The sequence below is a fragment of the Sus scrofa genome, chromosome 8, assembly GCF_000003025.6.
Source record: "Sus scrofa isolate TJ Tabasco breed Duroc chromosome 8, Sscrofa11.1, whole genome shotgun sequence".
NCBI lineage: Eukaryota > Metazoa > Chordata > Mammalia > Artiodactyla > Suidae > Sus > Sus scrofa.
The window spans coordinates 6,746,600-6,771,316 of NC_010450.4; the positions used below are offsets into that span (position 1 = coordinate 6,746,600).

Below are 24,717 nucleotides of genomic sequence, written 5' to 3' on the forward strand. Positions count from 1 at the left end.
CCTGGGAACAAAGGACCTTTTATTAGCGTACTGCTCCCCCCTATTAATTAGTTGTTGGTTTATTGTCATTTTCATCTAGAATGGACGTTCTTCAAGATGGGATATTAAGTCCTACAAATCTCTAAGTGACTCCTGAATACCTAACCCCAAAGTGTTTTGTGTAAGGTAATAACTGCGATGATGCTGTCTGTGTCTCTTCATCTCTTGCTGCATCATGACCACTCCAAAGCGATGGCTTAGAAAACCATCTATTTTTCTCTCTCCTGGTTCTCAGCTGGATGGCTTCCTCTGAGGTCCTGACATGCTGCTGCATGGTAACCTCAAAGCTGGACTGAGCTGAATTCCCAAGCTGGCTTCTGACTCTTACGTCCAGGGCCCCAGTGCCTGGTGTCCCTCAGCCTCCCTGTCTCTCCGTGGGGCTGTCTCCACATGGCTGGAGCTGCCCACAGCAGGGCGGTGACAGCATGTGACGGATGAAAGTGGACTTCCAAAGGCTTTAAGCAGAGCTGCCTGGCTGTTAAAGCCTCTGCCCAGACTTAGCACAGGGTCCCTTCTGTCATATTGCATTGGTCAGCACTGCCCCAGGCCCTCACAAGTTAAAGGAGGTGGAGAAACAGATTCACCTCCGAATGGGACTGTCCAAACAGCATTGCTCTAGAGCCTACGGGGTGGGAGATATCGCCGCCACGTTTAGAAAGTCCACCTGTTAGGTGCCGCCTATGGACTGCTCCCCGCGTGCCAGACACAGTGCAAAACAAACTGCACATGTTAAGTCACTTAATCATCTCAGCAACCCTCGTACATGGTTACTATCACTATTTTCATTTAACAGATAAAGAGAATGAGGCTCGGAGAGACTACATGACTGCCTAAAATGGCACAGCGCATAAGCGGCACCGCTGACATTCCCGTTAAATTGCTACACGCGCACCTTCTTTAAAAAAAATTTTTTTTTTTTCTTTTTAGGGCTGCACCTGCAGCGTATGGAAATGCCCAGGTTAGGGGTCGAACTGAAGCTGTAGATACTGGCCTACACCACAGCCACAGCAACACCAGATCCCAGCCGCATCTGTGACCTACTGCACAGCTCATGGCAATGCTGGATCCTTAACCCACTGAGCGAGGCCAGGGATCGAACCTGTGTCCTCATGGATACTAGTCAGGTTCATTACCACTGAGCCACAATGGAACTCCCTATTTAGATTTTTTTTTAACCCTCACCTTCTTAATTTGGCCTCCTCACCATGGGAGCCAAGTAAGTGTTGGACTTTAATACCTCTGTTTTTTTGGATTAATTCAACAGAATTATTTTTAAGTTTCTAAAATACATACCTTAAAAGTACATCCCCTCCCCAAAATAATAATAGGGAAGACCTGAAGTTGAGAACAGAGAATCAAGCAGGAGATGCTCAGACTTTTCTACTTGATATTTAGCCTTTAAGAAAGCTCCTTTGCCCTAGTTTGCAACCTGGATGCCTTTCTCCGGGAATTCTGAACTTCCCAGCCAGCCAGGCTTTCAAGAAATCTCTTTCTCTCTTTCCACGGGATTCATCTTCCAGAAAGTCCTGATATTGGCCTCAAATCATATCCATCCCAAACTTTTGGAAGTATTTTCACCTTTTTGGTTATCAGGTGCAGTTGGATATAAACAAAGGTTTTCATGAAGTTGACTTTTCTCTCTTTCCATATCTTATTTGTGGGGAGATGTCAGGTATGCGTAAACTAGAATATGCAGGCCACTGCTAATCTGGCCTTTCTGGAGGATCCGACCATAAGGCTGGGTCTTATTTCCAATTTCACCGCATGATTTACATGATGATTATAAACTGGCATTGGGGGTCAGCTTCTCCGAACACTGGGCTGACTCAAAACTCCCTGTGCTGATTGGTTTTGCTCATTACCAGGTCACAAAACAGAGCGTCTCCACATTTGGACATGGTTAGATGAAGAGAGATTTTCAAACTCGTTCATCGGCTGTGTTATTTTCCAGCAGTGGCAGACTCTAAATATGAGCTGCCTAAATGGTAGAAGATTGCATAGCTATAAAAACGACGTTAGTACACTGGACAATACTTCTGATGTGTTAAATTTCAAAACCAAGATAGGATGCACACTTTTATAAGAAAGCTCACAAGCTAATACCCAGTACTGTTGACCACTTTGCAGTGCTTTGAATGGTATTTTTTCATATATATATATATATGAAATATATATATATATATTTGCATTTAAAAATTTTTCTACAATGACTATACATTACTTGAATGATGACAATAAACTCATGTTTAAATACGTTACAACCTTCTCTATTCTTTGTGATATTTTTAGAGGCCGTAAGTATGAAAAGTCCAGCCTTGTGGCTAGTTAGCAGGAGACTAAGTTTGTTCAGCTGGAAGTTAGCCAAGTGGTGGTAGGTAAGTCAGCTAGTTCCATCCCCAGCTGGCAATATTGCCATTAAGAGAGAAGAAAGCCTATCTTAAAACCCTCTGTTCCCCCATCACCACCCATCTTCGTGAGTCTCAGGGCCAACCACACCTGCTGCTCCTGCAAAGGTACCCCTGGCCATGTCTGCAACCTTGAGTCAACTCTCACCATATCTCAGCTATGTTCTCTCACAGCTGGTAACTTTTTAATTGCCAGCCAACAACGAAGCTGGATCGTAGTGATGCGACTTTGAGAGCACCAGTGGACAAGTCTGGTTGGCCTGAGAGTTGGTTCATAATTACCGGGTAACTGGGAAGCCAGCCATACTGACTACTCTGCTGGGTGCAAGACTCTGATCTCAGGATACTAAAATTGCTGCTTCTCATTTCCCCAAGAGCCAGTGGGATTTACACTTATTAATGCCTGCAAATCAAAATTCAGTTGCTCCCTGAGGTCAAAGGCAGGGGTGTTCGCATAAATCATAACGGAAAATAGTGAGCTGGGGTTTACACAGAGTCTTATCAAGCATACATGTAAAGGGGAATATTATTTATTGGGCATTTTCTGTGTACCAGACCTTGAACTGGGCCCTTTCAAGAGGAGCCAATAGCCATTGCCACCTGGTGATGGGGTGAATTTCATCAGGCAAGTTTTCAAAGAGAAAATATGCCCCTCATGAGCAGAACAGCCATTCGGATGGAAAATGTGTCCCTGATGAGGAATGTACAAGGATGGTTTTCCTAATCATGGCGAAACTGTTCAATATGGCACAAAGATCGTAGTTTTTGGAGTCAGAGAGATGTGGCTTTAACTGACTCGGAACTGGAAAGGCTGTTACCTCAAGGTGGGGGGTCTTATTTGGCAACAAAGGAAGGGCGTGTTAGTGCCCAGTCGCCGGAGAGCATGGCACAGAGCCTCATGCAAAATGACTAGCAGAGTGCCTGGCCTGTGGGCACTACTGGCCTCTGGAATTTTTCATTCTTTCTACCTTTCATTCTCATAACGGGATGCTAGATTCAAGTGAGAAAAGTATTGCAGCAAATACTGCGATTTTGCTTAATGATTAACAATTGACATTGGCTTGAAGCTGGCTGTGTTGACGTCAGTGCAAAGCAGCCCTTTCTCACACTTGTACAAGTCACTGTTCCCGTGAGCCTTCATCCTAAGACTATTTGAGAAGAGTCTTTAAACAGTAAAAGGTTTCTTTTTGGGTTGCTGTTTTGACATCTGATATGTATATGGATTACATGGATGTGTCACTGATTTACTTTGGAGTACCTCTGAAATTGACACAACTTTGTAATCAACCATATTCCAATAAAATTAAAAAAATGTTCAGACGTCAGATATGAGACTTGTATCTATAACACATAAAGAATATGAAAATACTAAAATGGATTGTGGGTGATGGTTGCACAGTTCTATGAATATACCAAAAACCACTGTACACTTAAAAAAAAAAAAACCATCATGTGGGAACAACCCAACAAGTTACTTATATTCTATTTCTCTATAGAGCATAATCACCTAAAAACATATTTTCATGGGGTTCCTGCTATGGTGCAGTGCGTTAAGAATCTGACTGCAGCAGCTCAGGTTGCTGCAGAAGTGTGGGTTCAATTCCTGGCCTGGTGCAGTGGGTTAAAGGTTCTGGTGTTGCTGCAGCTGTGGCATAGGTTGCAGCTGTGACTCAGATTTGATCCCTGGCCCACGAATTTCCATGTGGCATGGGCATGGTCATAAAATTAAATGCTTAAAAAATCAACAAAAACCAAAAGGCATGTTTTCAGGACAGGAGTGGGTAGAAAATTTTGATAGTAAAACAATATTGTGTTACAAAGTTGGAATAGGTTTGGTAGTTGGTTGAACTGCAGTATAAATTTCCTTATAAAAATTATATATGCATGCTGGAAAAAAAAAGAAGAGTCTTAATTCTAGCTCTCAGAGCTATTGCTAATGGAGTTACAACCATATGTGGAAGCTTGAAAACCTCTAAGACTCTCTCTCTCTCTCTCTCTCTTTTTTTTTTTTGGCCACACCCACAGCATACACAAGTTCCTGGAACAGAGATCTAATCCCAGCCACAGCTTCAGCTATACCTCAGCTGAGGCAAGGCCAGATTCTTAACCCACTGTGCTGGGCCAGGGATCGAACTTACACTGCTATAGAGATAACACCAAATCCTTAACCTGCTGCACCACGGAAACTCCTCTAAGACTCTTTTTTGAGACAGATTCTATTTTTTTTTTTAACATCAAACTCTTTCCAAAATAGACATGAAATACAAGTTTCCTGAAGAAAATAAATACTAGGTTATTGTTAGATCATTTGATTGAACCTGTGTTCCTATGTACTACTCAACTACCACAGAATAATTGGGTTACATGTGACAGGATATAGCATTGCATGCTAGGAACCATGGTGATACAGCCTATTCTAATACTTCTAGAGTATAAAGTATTAAGTTAAATCTTGGCAATAAAACTGCCTCATAAAACTTTATAGGTAGCTACTGAAATGTCCAATACCAAGGTCAGGATAAAATAAACCAGCAGATAAAATACTGATCCACCATTTGTTATCCAAAGCCCTTAGGCCTAGGGATTCAGAATATTTTGGATTTTAGAAAAGTAATATTGTGCATGTATTGACTACTATGTAAGATGCCCAGTAAGCTCTGTAGCAACACGTGCTCATTAAATACGTTAATATTTCTGCATCAAAACAGTGTGTATTTACACTAAGTGAAATAAATGAAGAAACTATATAACCTCACCTCACTGTAGGTCAAGTTTTGTCCTCAAATTAGTTACAAAAGAATTTCAGTTTTTTGAAGCCTCTTGCCTTTGGTATTATGGATAAAGGATCGTGAACCTGATTAAACGCTAGCCTTAAGACCCTCTGCTTTTGTTTTGTTTTGTCTTTCTAGGGCCGCACCAGTGGCATATGGAGATTCCCAGGCTGGGGGTTCAAGTGGAACTGTAGCCGCCGGCCTACACCACAGCCACAGCAACTCCAGATTCGAGCCTCATCTGCCACCTATACCACAGCTCACAGCAACGCCCGATCCTGAACCCATTGAGCAAGGCCAGGGGTCGAACCCTGGTCCTCATGGGTACTAGTCAAGTTCGTTAACCGCTGGAACTCCAAATTACACTGCTTTTGAAGAGGACTTATGACTGCGGGACACTGGTCACAGTATAAAACAGTACTATTGAATACATAACTGAAAACAATATAAGTTTTAAAAGTAGGCACCCTGGAATTTCGAAATATTACACAAAGAGGCAGAAAAAAAGCAGAGCCAGGTTTAAAATCCACTGTCTTGAATTAACTGGGCTAATGAGTTTCTCAGAGAAGGGGATGCTCCCCAAAGGCATAGCAGAAGAAAAACCTGTGTGTGTATGTGCGTGTATTTGTGTGTCTGTGTATGCGTGGTGGGGCAGGGCAGCAAATTTCCATTTTATGCTTCTGCAACATCCGATATGTAAATACCTTCTCTGAGTCATAGCTTGACCAATATTGGAGACATGTGTGGGGAGAGAGCTCTGGGAACTACTGTTCTATTGTCAGATGCTTCTCAGACTTTAATGTGGCTGTAAATCAATTTGGGATCTTGTGAAAGTACAGATTTTGGTTCAGCATCCTTAGAGGAGACAACAAGTGTTTATGAAATTATGGTTGGGTCTGTTTCCTCGTCTACATGTTGGTGGCCTCTTATCTGATATGACTCTAAAGCTGAACTCAAAGAATTGCCCTTAAAGAAGCTCAGTGAGACTGTGTCAGGGAGCCACAGCCTGGCTGAAAGACAAAGCTACCTAAAGTCATGAAAAGGAGATGCCTTTTCTCTTTATGAAGGAGACTGTTGGCCCAGGTAGAATGACAGAAATAAAAGCAAGGGCTGAAGGGTAGGGATTCATGACTTCAAAGCCAGATGGAAACTCATAGCAAATATTGCTGAGAATGTGTGTTTTGTTCTTTTTCTGTCTTTTTTAGGGCCGCACCTGTGGCACATGGAAGTTCCCAGGCTAGGGATCAAATTGGAGCTGTAGCTGCTGGCCTCCACCGCAGCCACAGCTGATCCTTTAACCCACTGAGCGAGGCCAGGGATTGAATCTGTGTCCTCATGGATACTAGCTGGGTTCGTCACCACTGAGCCATGATGGAACTCTCAGAGATTGTTAAAGTAACCTCACTTTGCCCGCAAATAGGGATGTGAGTCTGATGCTGGGGCTACTGCCTCTCTATCAGCCTGGACACCAACCATGTGCCCAGGGCCCACCTGTGAGACTCTGGCCTCAGCTGGTTATTCTGGGCTGCCCGCCAGGCTCCCTCTAGGATGGAGAGATCCACCCAGAAACCAGGCAGTCCTCCTCCCCAGGCCGGATCCTATTTTTCAGAGGGCGGGTTAAGGGACTTCTCAAATATCCTGGGAGTTCGGTAAACGTTCTGAATATCACCCAGCTATAAAATGATGGGCCAACGCAAAGGATTTACACTAGGTCTGCTTGAGTCTGAAGCGCGTGTTTCTTTCTCCCACAAGGGCTGCTCGTTTCACACACAGGAGAAAAACCATGCCAGCTTTCCCCCTGGCAAAAGAAAGCAAATAAGTAGAGGAGAGATTGAGTTTAAAATTAGGGCACTCACTTTTCTCAAGTTAAAGATCTTTTGTGTTTCATCATCCGCATTTCTTATAAATGGAGCCCTGCTCTCTTTTCATTATAATCACAGACATCTGCAATGGGATGAATTTTTGCCGATTCGGATACACATTCGGATCTTCTAAACTGACACATCACCCCTCTGGATATCGCGCGGAAAGAAAGCGGGGTTCCAGGCTCTCTGCAGTGGGAGTAAGGGTGCAAACTGCTGTAGTCTCACTTCACACCGGGTGTGAGGTGAGGGATGGCATTTCCGGGTGCTCCCCTTGGGTCTCTGCCCGACCCCACGCCTGCACATCTCTGCTGGGCGAGAACAGGGGGCCTGCCCACAAAAATCGCTGTTAGCGGGACGCTGACCACATCCTGACCACGCACACATCCTTCAGCCGGCCTTTCCTTGAGGACACCCTGGATCCTTCCTCAGTGTCCCCTCCGGATCTGACTCCGGTGGCCACTGGGAGACGGGACTTTCGCGCTCACAGCGACATCGCGGTACTTACTGCCTGTGCATCTTTCTTGGCGCCCGGCAAAGGAGAGGGATCTTCAACTCAGCCTGTGGAAACAAAAGTAAGCTCATTACGGGGCCTTACCCATCATGTTTTAATTCTGGTGAACATGCTGCCGTCGCTTCCTGTTAAAACGGGATACAGGTGGCAGCTTAGAGGAAACGGCAGGAAGAGAATCAATCCAGGTCGATAATTGGTTTATTCCTGGAGCTGGGTGGGGGAGGGGGCTTCTTCCCTGACATGCTGACATGCTGTCCTCTTTCTGTCAGCATGCATCCCATCTGCCTCCCAGGAGCTGAGTAGACCTAGCTTGGGAGAGCCTGGTTTTCCCTAGGGTGCAATTGTGTACTTCCCCTGGGCACCCAGGCAGGTTAGTCTGGGCTCCGCTCAGGGGAGCCCACGTGCATGCAGGGGAAGGGCTGTTTTTCTTTCAAAGTGTGACTTTGCCAATGAAATATTCATTGGAAGTTACGTGTATATACAGCTTCACATAGGAGGGAACATTTCATTTGAGGCTTGCAGGAGAGATCGTTAGCCCCACTTACCATATAAATTAGAAGCAGAGACCCCAGGAATATTCACTAGGGGCTTTACAATGGTCATCACATTTAATCCGCCCAGAGATGGTGGGAGGTATAAAGGATATTACCCAGGGGATCAGCTGTGGTTCCAGCAAGAAACAGATGGCACCCTCAAATTGGATAATTTGAGATTGGTTTAAAAGAGAGACTGTTTAAAAGATGTAGGCAGGACTTAGGGACTCCATAAAGGACAGTGAAGGGCCTGAGGGGGCTGTTACCTTTCATGGTCCTGGAGGAGGAAGGGGAGCTGGTGGGTGAGCACCCAGAAATAGGGCTGGTGGAAAAAGAACTGTAGCTTCTAGTTGAGGGACCCACAGGGGGGAGCTATGGTGGGTGGAGTAAAAATCTGCGTCTCACACCCCTCCTGTCTTGACTATCCTGCTGCTACTATCTGTCATTGGCCAAAGTCAAAAGGATGCCAAGTGTGAGGAGCCACTGGCATGGTTTCTATCCATCAGCTTCCTGGGGCTCCCAGCTGAGTGTAGTCGGGTAGAGAGTGGGTCTCACTGTTAAAGAGAATGAGCCTCAGAGAGGTTGAATGATGTGCCCATGATTACTCATCTTCAAGAAGAGCCCAGATTCATAGGATTCAAACATTCCATGTCCTAGCCCATCGCCAAATTGCCCATTGAGCTTTAGGCATTTCTAAGTCAGTCTGCCACCCACCTGTCTGCCCATCTATCTGTTCATCTATCCAAGCGCCATTTACTGAAAACTAACTTTGTTCAAATACTGTGCCCAATGAGACGCATTCCCTGCCCGTCAGGCATGCCTAAAATCCAGGATAATATAGATTCTGCCTTCCCTTATGGTGATTCTTATCAAAATGCTTTATAAAAACAGATGCAAAGAAAACAAAACAAATCCTAACTTTGCCTTGGATAGCCAGGGGATTCTTCATAAAAGAGTTAATACTTGAGCTGGATCTTGCAGAAGAAGCCAGCATCTTCTTGACTTAGAATTAGGGAAGGTGTTCTGGGAAAATGGGATGCCATTTGCAAGGGTACGAAGATGATAGAATGAATGCAAAGTGTGATATAGAGGCTTTGTACAGCGTGGTGGGACCACAGAGGCCAGCAGCTTGGATGTTGTAGCATGTGGAAAAGAGCTTGGGAAGGTCCACTGGGTTTTGATTGTCAAGGACCATGCTTGACAAAGGATGGGGTTTGGACTTGAGCTGTGTGATCCTGGACCACTGACTGCAGAAAAGTTACTGAAGAACTAGGACTCCAGGTCCTCTGATACCCTATGTTCTCTCCAACAGGCACATCTCTCACTTGTGCTTCTAGGTCAATGAATGACACGGGAAATGGGATATGGCTGTTAAATAGTCATTCACTGACAGTTCTCTCTGGATGGTATGTGGATTAACTCATTCAAGGCCTCTTTGGAAGTTGTCCAATTCACGGTAGTGGGAAAAAGGACTCTAATGTAGTAGAAATAAGGGACATCTACTACTAGAAGTGCCCTGGACTGGAAGGTCAAGAACTCGGTTCTATTCCAGTGCTGTTATCAACTAGTCAGTGTGTAACTTTGTAGCAACACTTGGTCTCTCCTCCTTTATAACTGGCAACGCCCACATCATCCTTTTCCAACTCTGTTTTAAGTGTGAAATAATCTCTCTTATAAGCTATAAATGTCATGGAAATATGGGTCTGCAGTTACTTGAATAACAAAGAAAAGTGCACAAGCTTCTCCAACACTGGTCATGTTATAGTCAGGTACGTAGGCTTATCGATTTTGATTTGGGGGTATTAAATTTTTTTTTTTTTTGGTTTTTAGGGCCATACCTAAGGCATAATGAAGTTCCCAGGCTAGGGGTCGAATTTGAGCTACAGCTGTCAGCCTATGCCACACTCACAGCAACGTGGGATCCGAGTGTGTCTGTGACCTACACCACAGCTCATGGCAATGCTGGATCCTTAACCCACTGAGAGAGGCCACAGATTGAACCCACATCCTTGTGGATATAAGTCAAATTCATTTCTGCTGCACCATCTGAGTATTAATGTTTACAGGAATTAAATTACTTGATAACAATAATACAGGTCCAAGGTGTAAGCCCTTCCCCACTTTAGGAATATCTATGACTTATATCCCTTGCTTATGAAGTCATTTCATTCCTTTGGGTGCACTGACCAGCAGTGCTAAAGGAGATAAAATAAGTCCGTCTTTACTGTGGGCTCCCATGTGCCTGGCTGTTGGCTAGCACCTACACGCAGAGTGATGGAATTACAGGACCTCTTCCTCCAAGGCTTACTGGTTTGGATCAAAGGCTTTGGAAGGTGGCCAAGGAAGCCAATTTCCAGCCCTACTCCTGCCATCCTCAGTGTAGCTTTGAACAAAGCACTGGAATCTTCTGGGCCTCAATTTTTCCACACGAGAAACGAATGGTGGGGTCCAATTGGTCTCTTCCAGCTCAAAGATTCCATAAAGAAATTCCATTTAAAAACCGTCCATACTTGGTGACAAAAAATGGCTTGAAAAAGTTGGAAGCATGATTAGGTTTCTCGTGTTTTATTGTCTTCTCTGAAATACAGCTTCTTTGTCAAATATTTTGACAAAGTGCTGCCACTGAGGGCATCAGTGATGGACAGGGAAGAGTCTGGAGAAGGAATTTTCAGCTTGGGTTTATACTTAAACATTTGCAGATTAGCTGATCTGTAACATCAGCGCTTACTAAATTTGTATTTTAAAATTTTAATGAAAGTTCAAAAGAGATATTTTACTGGCAGCTTTGGAGACATGTGAGCAGTCTACTTTACCAAGAGTATTTGAAAAGGTCGCCAAGAGAGTCCAGCTTTCCTGGCATTTAATAAGCAGAATTGGGGGTCTTAGTGACCGGTATCAGAGCGTGAGTCAGCCCAGGGGTGTCATGCGCAAGACAGAGGGGATGGCAACCCCACAGGCAGACATCTCTTGGCTCTACTCAGAAGGTCTCAGCCCTGTCTGAGCGCGCCAAGGGCTTATCTGATCTTAGTCATTCTGTAAAGGATGTGGTGAGATGGGATGTGGCAAGTCAGATAGACCTTCATGTCCACAGGTTTTACGAACACATATTGTAGAAAAGACAAGGCCCTTCCCCCTTCCTTCCTGATGTCTGTATTAAAAAAAAAATTGCAGTGAAATTTCAACACCTGTGATGTGTCCCCCGCTTCCACTGCAGTGACCCCACATGATCTGAATTATCATCTTCACTTTCTAAAAAACCAAACTGAACATTCACAGGCATGAGGTAGCCTGCTCTATGGGCTGGTATTGCAAACCACTGGCTTTAAATGTTTTGGTTATGCGTTGGGACACTTATCTATCTGTTCTGAGCCTCAGATTGCTAATCTGTAAAATAGGGGTAACACGCCAGCTACCTGTAGGGCTCTTGTGAGGACTGAGTGAGAACGTACGGTATCGAAGACATGGAGAAATGGTCATTAACATTCACTTGAACTTCAAGATTAATTAAATGCCTTTTATCACTTTTGGGGTTTAGTCTCCAGAAATGAGAAGTGCCTATCTGCAATTCCTGGCCCCCAGGGGAGGTAAGACTGGATTCTCCTACCTGTCTACCCATCAGAATGACCTGGGAAGCTTTAAAAAATACTGATGCCCTTCAGCCCCCCAAGTTTGAGTCAGTTCTTCTGGGCCCAGGTATTGATAGTTTTGTTTTGTTTTATTTTATTTTATTTTTTTGAGGCCTCACCTCACCTTACCTATATGTAAATTCCTGGGCTAGGGGTCGAATCAGAGCTGCAGTTGCCACCTTATGCCACAGCCATGGCCACACCGGATCCTTAACCCACTGAGCGATGAAGGGAACTCCAAGGTATGGTTATTTTCACTACCCAGAGGAAGAGGAATGCAAGAAAGGCAGCCACTCATTTCCATCTGCCCAACCTCATCACTCACTGACGCTCCTCATGCTCATGGAAGTCACCATATAATCACACTTCCACCCTCCTTGCTGTTCTAACCTCATCCTAAATGGGAATACAGGAACTGCTGCCCCTCATCAAGAATCCTCCCTACTGGGAATTCCTGCTGTGGTGCAGTGGAAATGAATCCGACTAGTATCCATAAGGAGGCAGGTTTGATCCCTGGCCTCCCTCAGTGGGTGGGGGATCCAGCATTGCCATGAGTTGTGGTGTAGGTTCAGATCCTGTGCTGCTGTAGCTGTGGTATAGGCTGGCAAATGCAGCTGAGATTCAACCCCTAGCCTGGGAACTTCCATATGCTGCAAATGGAAGCATAAAAAGCAAAAAAAAAAAAAAAAAAAAAAAGAATCCTCCTACATTTAGAATTCTTTCTAGGTTAATTTCAGTGAAATCTGTAAGTGAAATCTACTGCGCCCCAACATTTAGGTGAAGGTGGGAAGGCCACCCAACAGCTATTTCTCTGTCGGGCCTTGTCTGCAGGTAAAGGGTCATTAAACCCTGTCCCACACAACTGTGGTACAAGGTAGAATTCGTTCATGTATTTGGCCAACATTTATTGGGTCTGGGATGTGCTGGGCACAGTCCAGATACTAGGGATTAGAGACCTCAGAGCAAGGCTTTGCCCTCTTATCTCCTGTCTGTTTTCTCCATTGTGCTGTAAATAATTGCAACGGAGTGAGATTCAACATGTATCTATCAATTATAGAGGAACATAGGAACCCGGAGGAAGACGTGCCAAAGGGGTCCCTGCATCTCCCTATGGGGTCATAAGTTTCCTCCCAACTTCTCTACAACCCTCCTTAGAAGGGACCCTGACCCCTACCAAGGGGAAGGGACTTCCAGGCTGAGGCATCCCCCAGATCAATAGGTCTTTCTCCAGAAGCTTCAGGATCTAGAGCTGATCTGAGATAAAGAGCATTGGCTGATGCTTGCTTGCATTTCTTGCTTTCCCTTGGGGACCCTGACAGGCTCCCGTGCCCTAGAAATGGGGAAATATCATCATGTTTTTGTACTTTCATTTTCTACAGGAACCGAGGCACCAGTTTCAGTTTCTCTTCCTTGTCAGCCACAGAAATAAAGCTTGAGCATGGCTTTTGATGTCAAAGAGAAGTGATGCTCAGGTGCCATCTGTCAGTCCCCACAGGGCACTTACTGCAAGTGAGACTAACAAGTCCAGAGTTGGCTCTGCTGTGAGGATGCTGCCTGCATCCTGCCTGAACCCAGAGACCACACCTGCCCACAAGTTCCCATGGTGGGGGAGGGACTGGGCAGGAAGAGAGCTTCAGCCTTTGGGGAGTCCACAGGAGGACACAACCTGCTTTCATGACGCCTGTTTACTTCTCCAGCAGGGTGAAACAGTGACTGCATAAAAGCTAGAATCCAGTGCACATCTAATCACAAATGCCAAGCTGAGTGAGGGCTAGAATCACCTGACTCTACTCCAGGCTGCAAAATCCTGAGCAAAGGAGCTGGAAAGTGCTCATAATTAATTTTATTTTATCTTAGAAACCTATCTTTCATTTAAATAATGGAGTTTTCATGGGATTCACAGACCTCTAGGTGTCTGGAGCTCCTTGGGGGTCCAAAAAAACCCCCAGTTTGAGAAACACTGCTCCATCCTCTGTGGCCTCAGTCTAAGGCTCCTTCATCACCCTCCCCCACACCGCCCCCCAGGTATAAAAAGCGCCATGTCAAAGACAGGTGGAGGAGTTCCTGAGAGTAAAGGAGTTCCTACCCCAACCATCCATTTTAGCCAAATAATCCCACCATTTCAGAGATGATTCCAAAGATGATATTTGATTAGCTCACTTGCTAAGTGGAAAAGCATTTTGTAAAGGTAATGGATTTGATGGTTAAAGCACGTCTATATGTTTAAGAAAACTGAAATGAAGGGAATGAGATTCTACAGACTTGGAACATACTTAAGGTTTCCAAAGAATGTACATTAAATTTGGCAGTTCAAAAAAGAATGGCTACTTCTGAGCTTCTAACCCACCCAGGGTCTCTGTGCATATGATAAGGAAGGAAAGACTTGTTTCATACATAGATTGGATTTGGGGGAGGATCTTAATCTGAAAATAATTAGTACCCTTATTTAAACATAAGCAGTTTAAACACTTGGAAACATGTAAAGCAACAAATCACATTTCCTTGTTATCCCGGAGAACTCGTGCTGTCCATGGGGAATTCACCAATGCTACCAAACTGAGCTTGCGAAGAGACATTTTTGTCATCAATCTTTCTGCTGCATCTCAACCTGATCTGAAATTAATATTTCATGAAGGGAAAACAATGCTTTTACAGTAAATTTTTTTTTCTCTCAAACATTTCTTATTCCTCAAAGATAAAACCTACAAAAATACGGGCCTCTGTTGATTGCAAAGTTTAAGAAACATTGTTCTGAGGATGACAATGCACCTAAATACATACAGGAAATGACCAGAAGCAATGTATGAATTGCTGAAGAGGATATTAGAGTCAGTCAGAGAGCCAAGATACAGCTGTGCAGCTAAAACTGGGTCAAGGCTAGAGGAGAAGGTCTAAATGAAGGGTTGATGTTTTTTTCTCATTAAAACAGGAAAACAAGAAAAGAACTGAATACAAAATACATGCAATACACACCTGATTCTCTACACAATCACACCCAACATATCTAATGGATGTCGTTTGGAGTGGAAGGAGCAAGTGATATGTATATTTGGGGAAACGGGCCAGGAAATGTGTGTGTGTGTGTGTGTGTGTGTGTGTGTATGTGCGTGTGTGCGCGTGTGCACATGTGTGCATGGGTGCAAGAATTTTGAGCAAACATATTGAAACCAGGATTTCTCAGATGTAGATATTTATTAATTTGGTCACAATTATATGTCATTTCCCTCTATTTTCATGTCACAAACAAGAAGGTTACATTGTAGAGATACTCATACTTAGAGAAAGATATACGCTGATTGGATTTCTAATTCTAAACCCTGGTCAGAGCAATTGGCTACATTTAATTAAATATAACATTTAATTTTATTGGATTTCCAATGAATGGAGGCATTTGGAGTCAAATGGATTGTTATTATAGATTTTTTTTGAGGAATACAGGAGATTGCTTTCCTAGTTTTTCTGCTATTAAGTATGGGCATATTTTTTAAAAAAAGATTCTGCAACTGTCTTGGCAACAAGTAAGTTCCCTTAAATATCCCAAGGCCATGTGCACAGGCATCCATTTTTTATTTTAAATGATTTTGAAAACGCCCTTAATGAACTGATACGATCCATCATTTTGGAATTTGTTACTCTTGGTGCTTTCTGTTTTCAAAAGCCATTTCCTTTTCTCTCTGCAGAAAGGTTTCCCTTTCCCCAGTAGTGATATTTTTTCTCCCCTGCCCCCAATTTTGTAGTAAATAGCCTCTATCTTTATGTCCTTCTTTCCTCATTCACTCATTTTGTTTTCTCACATTCCTTTCTTCCCTCGGTCTTCCCTTCCTGCTTTCTTAATTCTCTCTTCCTTTTCATTTCCTCCATCCTTCCTCTTTCTGCCCTCACATCATAGAAATTCTTTCGGATAAAAGGAGACTGTAGCAAAATGGAATGTAGATTGTCAAGAGCTTAGTCAGATGTTTTCTTACTTTTTTTTTTTGTGAAAGTTTACCTGTTTACTTCGCCCCTATTTTCATTTGGCTCATAAATGCTGTCAGAAGCACATTGACTGGGGGGTAGGTACTTCCAGTCCTGGATTAATCAGAACAGTCTCAGCTGGGATGGCTTCACCATTGACCCATTAATGCCCTGGGGCAGAACTGAAGGGCAATTTTAGGAAAATGAAAAATATAAGAAAATGAGCTGAAATTCAGGGATGGATCTATCTGTTTATCAGCTGTAACTTACAGTCTGACCTACTTCCCATGAACATCTCAAGCACTGCCATTCTTTAAGGAATCATTTCCTAAACACCTGCTGTAAGCTAGGCATTTCTGAGGACCTGTTTCACCATAAGAAGGACCTCAAAGGAGTTAGTGGGAGACCTAACATGCAGAGAAGAGGTATGAAAAGCCAGGACCAAGAGTAAAGTGATTTATAATAATAATAATAGCAACAGTAATAATGAAGGTGACAGTGATGATGATGGCACCATTTGCAGAATGCCAGAGCCCTATGTAGGGCGTCCTGTTTAATTTAGATTCCATTGTAAGGCAATAATCCAAGTGACCCAGATTTTTCAGTATTGAACAATTCTGTCATTTTGTTCTGAGAGAGTCCTCTTGAGCCAAATCTGTCTAGCGAACAAATGCACAGTATGGATTCAGATGAGATCATCGTTTAATTTGTAACTTCAAGCATATTTAGAACTTAACACCTGAAGTGAACTTCCTCCACATAATTAACTCTTTCTTTATCCCGTCTTCTATTCAGGATCACTCTCCTAGCAAGATGTGAGGCAGGTCTTTAAGCCCATGTATGATGAATTGAGACTCAAGATCTCTAATCTGAAAAATGGGGATATAAACCCTCATGCTCCTTTGCTCAGAGGATGATTCTGAAGACCAAATGAGATTGTGGAAGTGAAAGTATTTTGTAAACTATAAACTGTTAGGTGAGTCTAAACAGCAGGTAATTATTGAGCGGTTTCCATGTATTTATACCATGAAGGACACTGAGGATATGAAATTGTCAAAGAAAGTATTCCAAGGGAATTTCTATCATTTTTCATTAAATCTTTGTGTTTTAGGGGAGCAGGAAGATACTACCAAGGTTTTGATAGATGACTGACTAAGGTAAATGCAAAAATGATGAGATTAGCTTTCTGTAGAAATCACCTCAAAATTGGTGATCACGAAATCAGAGCTGTGTCCTTCTACTAGCTGGATTTGCCCAGCTACTGACGGTTTGATGTCTTGATGGACATCTGCCTGGGAGCCAGTCTGCTCCATGACTGCTTACGAATATTCTCCAGGTCAAAATTATTATTATTTTTGTCTTTTTAGGGCTGCACCCGCGGCATATGGAGGTTCCCAGGCTAGGGGTCCAATCAGAGCTACAGCTGCCAGCCTACGCCAGAGCCACAGCAATGCCAGATCCAAGCTGTGTCTGCGACCTACACCACAGCACAGCTTATAGCAACGCCGGATCCCCAACCCAACTGAGTGAGGCCAGGGATCAAACCCGCAACCTCATGGTTCCTAGTCGAATTCGTTTCTGCTGTGCCATGCTGGGAAATCCCCAAAATTCTTAGAAACAGACAAAAAACACTCACAGATTCTATTGATGGTTTGTCCGAACATAAACTCGTAACAACTGTGCTAAAATGATAATATAGCCACTATTGTTTAGTTTGCACTTAGTAATTGCTAGATATTATAATATGTAACTTTTACGTATCGCATCTCATTTCTCCCCACAAATTCGAAAGGTAGGTATTGCAATTCCAGTTTATAAATGAGAATCTAAGTTTCCAAGAAGTTAAATAACTTGTCTAAAATCATCCTGCTAGGAAGTAATGGTATGAATTCCAACCCAGGTTATCGATTTCTCAACCAATGGCTGGGGTGGTTAGTAGAGAGAGCTTGGGAACAGAAGTAGGAATTTGGGCTAAAGAGAGTGTGGACGCGGGAAGTGTTCTCTTGGAAAGCCCAGAGAGATGGAACTGGTCAGGAGGTCCCTGGATTTTACCGGAAGTGAGAGTGACCTGCGCTATGAATATTCATAAGCAGTCATGGAGCAGACTGGCTCCCAGGCAGATGTCCATCAAGACATCAAACCATCAGTAGCTGGGCAAATCCAGCTAGTAGAAGGACACAGCTCCGATTTCGTGCTCACCAAGCTACCCCTTGACAGTCACTTGATATCCTGTTTGGATCTGCCTCCTGGGAGGGACCTTACAACTTGAGTACACTCTTAATACTTGAACAAAGTCACAGAAGATGGATTGTATGGGCCAGAACACCAGAATGAGACAGTGTCCTTAAGTCCCATCAACTGAGTGCCTTGCATAACATTAGTCTTCTGAATCTGCAAAGTTGATGATAAAATGCAGGTCTCGGGTACTCCACAAAGGCGCTACCCTCTTAGAGGTTGGGCTTCGGCTACTGGCCGCCCTTCATCTTTGTCTCATGTGGAATTCAATAGAGAAGACACTGCAATTAAGGGCTATGCCCCCAAACACTTGGATATTGAATTTCCATGTTGTGTCCAGAACTTTTGGTTCAGTTTGTATGGCAAATGGCTATGCACAGAGCCATTTAAACATGGTGAGGAGTTCCCGTTATGGCTCAGCGGTAATGAACCCGACTAGAATCTGTGAGGACGTGGGTTCAATCCCTGACCTCGCTCCTTGGGTTAAGGATCCAACATTAATGTGAACTGTGGTGTAGGTCACAGACATGGCTCGGATCCTGCATGGCTGTAGCTGTGGCATAGGCCAGCAGCTATAGCTCTGATTGGACCCCTATGCAGGTATGGCCCTAAAAAGCAAAAAATAAAAAATAAAAAATTTAAATTAAAAAAAAACACATGGTGGAATTTCACTTCCCATGCTTCGGTGTTTGGGAAGGTGTTTCAGTTTGCATCACCAATGAAATACAAAGAACAAACTCACATGCTTATTTTACTACTGCTTATGGTATATCTGGTAGTCCTGGTTAGTTTGGAGGAAGTGATGCTGTGATCACCACCCTGATACAGCCCACCGTGCACTGATAGAGCACAGTGTGAGGAGCAGGAACTTGCGTTTTCAATAGGCCTGGCTCCTCTTTCTGGTGTGAAATGAACAGGGTGTGCTGTCTCTCTGAAGCTCAGTATCCTCTTTCGTAGAATAAGAATAAATATACCTACTGAAAGATTGAGAAATGAATACTCATTGCCCAGCACGTAGCAGGCGCTCAAACGGCAAGCTATTGGTCACTGCTATTTGGAGGACAAGATTAAAACTCTGCTGAATAAGCATGGTGATGATTCGCCAAGTATTCTGTCCACGAAAGTAACAAGAAGAAACAAACATCACAGAAAATTCCTAGGACAGTTGTTTCCCACAATTCTGTTCTTCATGTTTATTTTTCCTTATTAAGCTACTCAGATCTAACCTATATAACCTGATTTTCTCAGTCTTCTTGAAAACTTCCCCAAATCACTGAAAATGTACTCAATCTGTTAAAAATCTTAAATATACCTTAGATCCAATTACTTTTCTCTGTTTAGTAACTTAACCACTCTGAACACTCTATCTTTCTCATGCTGGGATGGGTAGGCGTGGCTTGGAGCAACTGCCCAGAGTTCAGGTTTTGGTGAGCCTTGGCCATGCCTGGGGTGGTGACTCTAACTGCTTTATGTAGTGGCACTCATAAAGGGGTACTTCTAGATCTAGCTCCATTCCTCACTGTGACCTTGGCAACAACTGCTGCACAGCTGCCATTTATCCATTTCCCGAATGTCTCCTCTATGGCAAACACTATATACACATTTGCTTTCATCCGCATCGCAACCCGTAATGTGTGCTAACCTACCCCGTTTCAAACCACAAAACACCAATGACAGCTAACCTAAGCTCAGAGAGGTCAAGCCACTTATTCCCAAACACATAAACTCACCACATTCATACTCAGTTTTGACTGATCTCAAAGCCTCCTCTCTTTATCACCAGGCTCTTCATCCTCATCAACTTCCTGAAACTCAGTTTTAACTTGTAATATTGCTCTGCCTACTTTACTAAGATCATTAAATTTAAAAAAGTGTCCAAAGGCTCTGTGGACTGTACAAAGCTATGTCATTTATGGTGTGTGTGTGTGTGTGTGTATATATATGTGTATCTGTATATACACATATGTGTGTATATATATGGTTAAAGTATAGTTGATTTACAATGTTTCTTTAATTTCTGTTGTACAGCAAGGTGACCAACCACATGCAATTCCCTGTGATGTACAGTAGGACCCCATTGCCCATCCATTCCAAATATTACAGTATGGTGTATATTTAATATTTAGCATGTACTCAATAAAAGTTAGTTCTTTCTCCATTACTTTCCTTTCCTCACCCCACATAAGCTCTAGTCTTATTCCTAAAGCATGCTTGTAATCAGCATGGAATTTACTAATACAGATAAATTTATGAATGTTTTATTTAATAATCTCCTTAGAGAATAGTTATATACCACAGTTACACTACAATGGGCTACCACCTCACACCGGTCAGAATGGCCATCGTTAATAAGTCTACGAATAACAAATGCTGGAGAGTTTGTGGGGAAAAGGGAACCCTCTTACGATGTTGGTGGGAATGGAAATTGGTACAATCATTATGAAGAACAGGGTGGAGGTTCCTTAGAAAATTAAATATAGAACTCCTATATGATCTAGCGTATGATCCAGCAATCCCACTCCTGGGCATATATCCAGACAAAACTGCAATTCGAAAAGATACATGCAGCCCAAGTTCATCGCAGCACCATTCACAACAGCCAAGACTTGGAAACAACCTAAAAGCCTGTTGACAGATGAGTGGATTAAGAAGATGTAGTACATATATACAATGGACTTAGCAGTATTAAAACTACTAAGCTATCATAAAGAACACAATAATGCCATTCACAGCAACATGGATGCAACTAGAGATTCTCATATCAAGTGAAGTAAGTTAGAAAGAGAAAGACAAATACTGTATAATATCAGTTCCATGTGGAATCTAAACTATGGCACAAACGAAACTGCAAAACGGAAACAGATTCACAGACATGGAGAACAGACTTGTGCTTACCAAGGGGAATGGGGGAGAGAGTGGGATGGGCTGGGAGTTTTGGGTTAGAGGATGCAAACTATTCCATTTAGAATGGATAAACGACAAGGTCCTACTGTATAGCACAGGAAGCCATATCCAGTCTCCTGGGATAGACCATGATGGAAAAGAATATTAAAAACAGAATGTGTTTATATATATACACATATATCAATTTTCTGTGCAGCAGAAATTGGCACAACATGGTAAATCGACTATATTTCGTTAAAATAAGTACAAAATAAAAAATAAATATATGCCATATGTCACTTAATATAAATATTATATCATTGAAGCTACAGTTGTCAATACAAGTGATGCTATTTTGCTCTATTATAAAGGTGCAAGAATGGAGGACTGGAGGGAACAAACTAATATATCTGGTCAAGCTGCAGAGTTTGGATCCTGGCCAGCTTAGTCAGATGTGAAATCCTACAGTTTTTCCAAGACAGCACCTGATTCCTGGCAAAGTGAGTGAAAGACAAGGTCTTGGGTGTTAAGCTGGAGTGGGCCGGATGGTACAGGAAACTCTAACCTTTGGTTTTAGAATAATGGTCTTGTTCATAGACTCATCGGAGAGGGCTCCTTGGAGAAAAGAAAGACATGTCACCATTAAGAGGGCTGGTGGCAAAGACTCCAGAAATGGACTCAAACTGAGCTCTAGAAAGCTGCAAAGGAAGTGACCACCGTTCATATCATTCGTAATGAGGTGCAAATCAGTGTAGCGTTGAATTCTCTCACTGACATTTGTGGGGGCACAACCTTGAGTGTTGACTTGGGCCACTCAGAGTCTTCATCTGTATCCCAGGGAAAAAACATCTAGTGCTCAAGATTGGGTATAAGGATAAAATGAGTTAATGCATATTGTCTGGTAAGCAAAAAATGGTTAAATAAAGACCAGCTGCCCTTCTTGCTTCTCTAGGGCATATTTTATTTTAAATGTATCAGAGGGTTCCTGAAGCTTTGTTGTTTCTCAGCTGACCTCCAATTAGCCTGGCCCACAATTGACTTCCTGACTTTTGAAAGGACTGTTCCCTGTGGTTTGGGTGGTCCTTGGGAATCCAAAGGAACAGCATCATTGAATGGCAATGCTTCAATGAGCTTGATATATTTTAGCGATTTGTACCAAGAAATGAACAAACTAATATGGAGAGAAATAAACAGTACAGAGAGATCATTATAAGCACTGCTGGTACCTTGTAATAACATCAGTACTGATAAAGATCAGCTACACCAGTGTCTTTTAAAGCAGAGGTACTTTCTTGACACTTCTCTTTTCAGACTTACTCCAGTTTAGTATTTGTTTTCTCCAAGAAGAAGAGGCATCTGGAAGAGATGCTTACTGGTACCCCTAGAGGCTGGGCATTTTACCCCAGCTCCACTCTCCCTCTCGGGCCCTGTGAAAGGTCAGCATGATTGCAACTCCTCCACACCAACACAGAAATACAGTCGTTTCAATTTATAAGATTAAAAAAATACACACCTGCACAATCTCCAAGAGTGAACGTCTACTTTCAACAGCCTACTTTGAGTCGGGGCTGCCTTTCTAGGTGGCTGTTGCAATGAAGGTCAGCCAAGGAAGCCAGCAACACGCCTGGGCTTTCGATTTTCGTAGCCAACGGTTAGGCAGTTCAAGTTAGAGGAAGAGAAGATTGAAAACATTTAATCTTTTAATTTTTTATGGGTAGGTATCTTGATTCCTTCTTGCAGCAGAATGAAAGGATATTTAAAAAGGATTAAGGGATCTGGGTTTCTTTATGCCTGTTTAATGCTTAATAGGAAGCCCAGAAATCCATGTTAGAAAAGCCTTTTATTCTTGGTGCTAGCTCTTTCCTAATGATCCTTTATGCTAGTGAGATGACCACTCAGACGGGGCTGGCCTGTGTAGTTTACCTGAGCAGCGTGGGGAGCGAAAATGGCCCTGTGTTGAGATGTCCCTTGTGCGGGGGTGTCCGTGGCAGCATCGCGGAGAACTCCAGAAGGCGGTGATCCAAGGGGCAGGGGGTTGAATTATTCTCAATGTCGGGCACTGTCCTTTAGCAGAAAGCTCCTCCTAGGTCCGTTTTAGGTTTGGTTTCCTGTGAGATGCAGCCACAGACCTTGGGTGGTGTGACCTGAGTGCGGGTGGGACTTCCTCTTCTTGAGTTCAAGTGCCATATACGAAGCCGTAGGAGGTGGAGGTTGCCTAACACGAAGGGTATCCTTAAAGACACCCCGTGTCCTCATATGGCACTTCGAAATTACCAGAACAGATTGCTAAGCAACATGCAAGCATCTGGGTTTTGCTATCTTATTTCACATGCGCAGGGGAAACTGAACATCTTGTGATTTGATGTTGCCAGTGGCTTCCTGAGGACTGCCCACCCCCTGCAAGGTACATGGACTTGGGAACTGGGATGAGAAATGGCTGTCTCTACTTCCTGCTGTACTAAACATTCGTTATGTGATTTGGGGCAAGTTGCAGTTTATTTCTCACCTGGTTTCCAACCTATAACTGAAGGATAGTGATATTTGTATTTTAGAGATAATATCAAGAAATGAACAAACTAATGTAAATCAAGACGTGGCGCATATGAGACACTCAGGCTATTTTAATTTTGCTCCATCTTCACCATGGTTCATTTAAACTGGCGGCAAGTCCTGGCCTGCTGTTCTCTTGGTACCCGCCACTTGATACTCTAGTTTTATATAAACTGATATTTTTATCAAATAATGCTGAATTCCAATATTATTTCAAACATCACCAAAGGTAGAAGTTTATATTTTCGTGGGTACAGAGGTCTGATTTTGACTTAGTATCCATTGCAAAGGTAACACTAAAATAAGCTTTCATTTAAAGTTGCTTAAATGCCAGGTACTGTGCTGGGCAATTTGAGAGCATTATTCTACTAAATCTTACTGATCATCATGAGAGGAAAATATGGTGAAATCCCCTTTGTAATTGTGAAAACTGAAGTCTAGGGAGATTCCGCAATTTACCTACTTCATCACGTAGCTTTTGCTGCATTAGCCGCTAAAGCAATAACCATGTTACCTAGTTTGCCGTTGGGTAGGTCGTTTGGTCTGGATCTGTGTTAGTTTCCTGGGGCTGCGATGACAAAGATCCACAAAGCGAGTGGCTAAACAACAGAAATGTGTTGCAGGCTAGAAATCTGAACCAGCGTTGGCAGGTCTGGTTCCTCTTGAGGGCCATGAGGGAAGAATAAACGGCTGTCTTCAACTTTGTAAAGCATGCTCCCCTGAGTCCCCTTTTTTCTTCTGTTAAGCACATCAGTCACATTGGGTTAGGGCCCATCCTCATCACCTCACTTTAACTATTTTTCTTTTTACATCTGCATCTGCTGGGTATGGAAGTTCCCGGGCTAGGGGTCAAGTCGGAACCTAGAAAAGCAAAAGGCGCCTGGAAAGCCAAAAACACAGACACAGCTAGAGAGACAGGCGGCCTCCTGTCCGCGTCTGAGCCCGGCCGCCCCACAAGTGCCAGCCCGTGTCTTCCTCTTTCCTGCTGCCTGTGCTGCAGTCATCTATTTGCATTGACAATTGCTTTTGTGTTAATTGCTTCACGGCTCCTTATCTCTTGCCCACCACACTCTTTCCCCACCAGAGTTTGCTGGGTTCGGGGATGCTGAGTCACATTAGGGGGTATTGGGAAAATCCAGAGGTGTTTGGGTCTTGAGAGCCAGATCAAAATTACCCAGATAGATTCCTAAGAGGCTACCTTGTGGCGGGCAAAGCACTTGACCATGATGGGTCTCACATGTAAAATGGGCGTGATCAGGCTCACTCTGAGGGTGAGTGTGCCAGACTATACCTGGCTCTGATTAACAGCTGCTGTCTTGGTTTCCCTGGAGCCTCTCACAGATCT

At 43.3% G+C, this 24,717-nt stretch overlaps 1 protein-coding gene across 3 annotated transcripts in view; it reads right to left on the reverse strand.

Annotated features, from left to right (window-relative positions):
• Positions 1-23,170, reverse strand: part of CLNK (cytokine dependent hematopoietic cell linker) — a 164,795-nt gene extending 141,625 nt beyond the window's left edge. The window contains exons 1-2 of one of the 3 annotated variants that reach the window (XM_021101017.1): positions 22,746-23,170; positions 7,586-7,638 (exon numbers count right to left, since the gene is read on the reverse strand). In XM_021101017.1, coding sequence (XP_020956676.1) covers positions 7,586-7,596 — 11 coding nt within the window. In that variant the 5' untranslated portion in view covers positions 7,597-7,638; positions 22,746-23,170. The other 2 variants (XM_021101016.1, XM_021101018.1) reach the window with 2 other exon arrangements.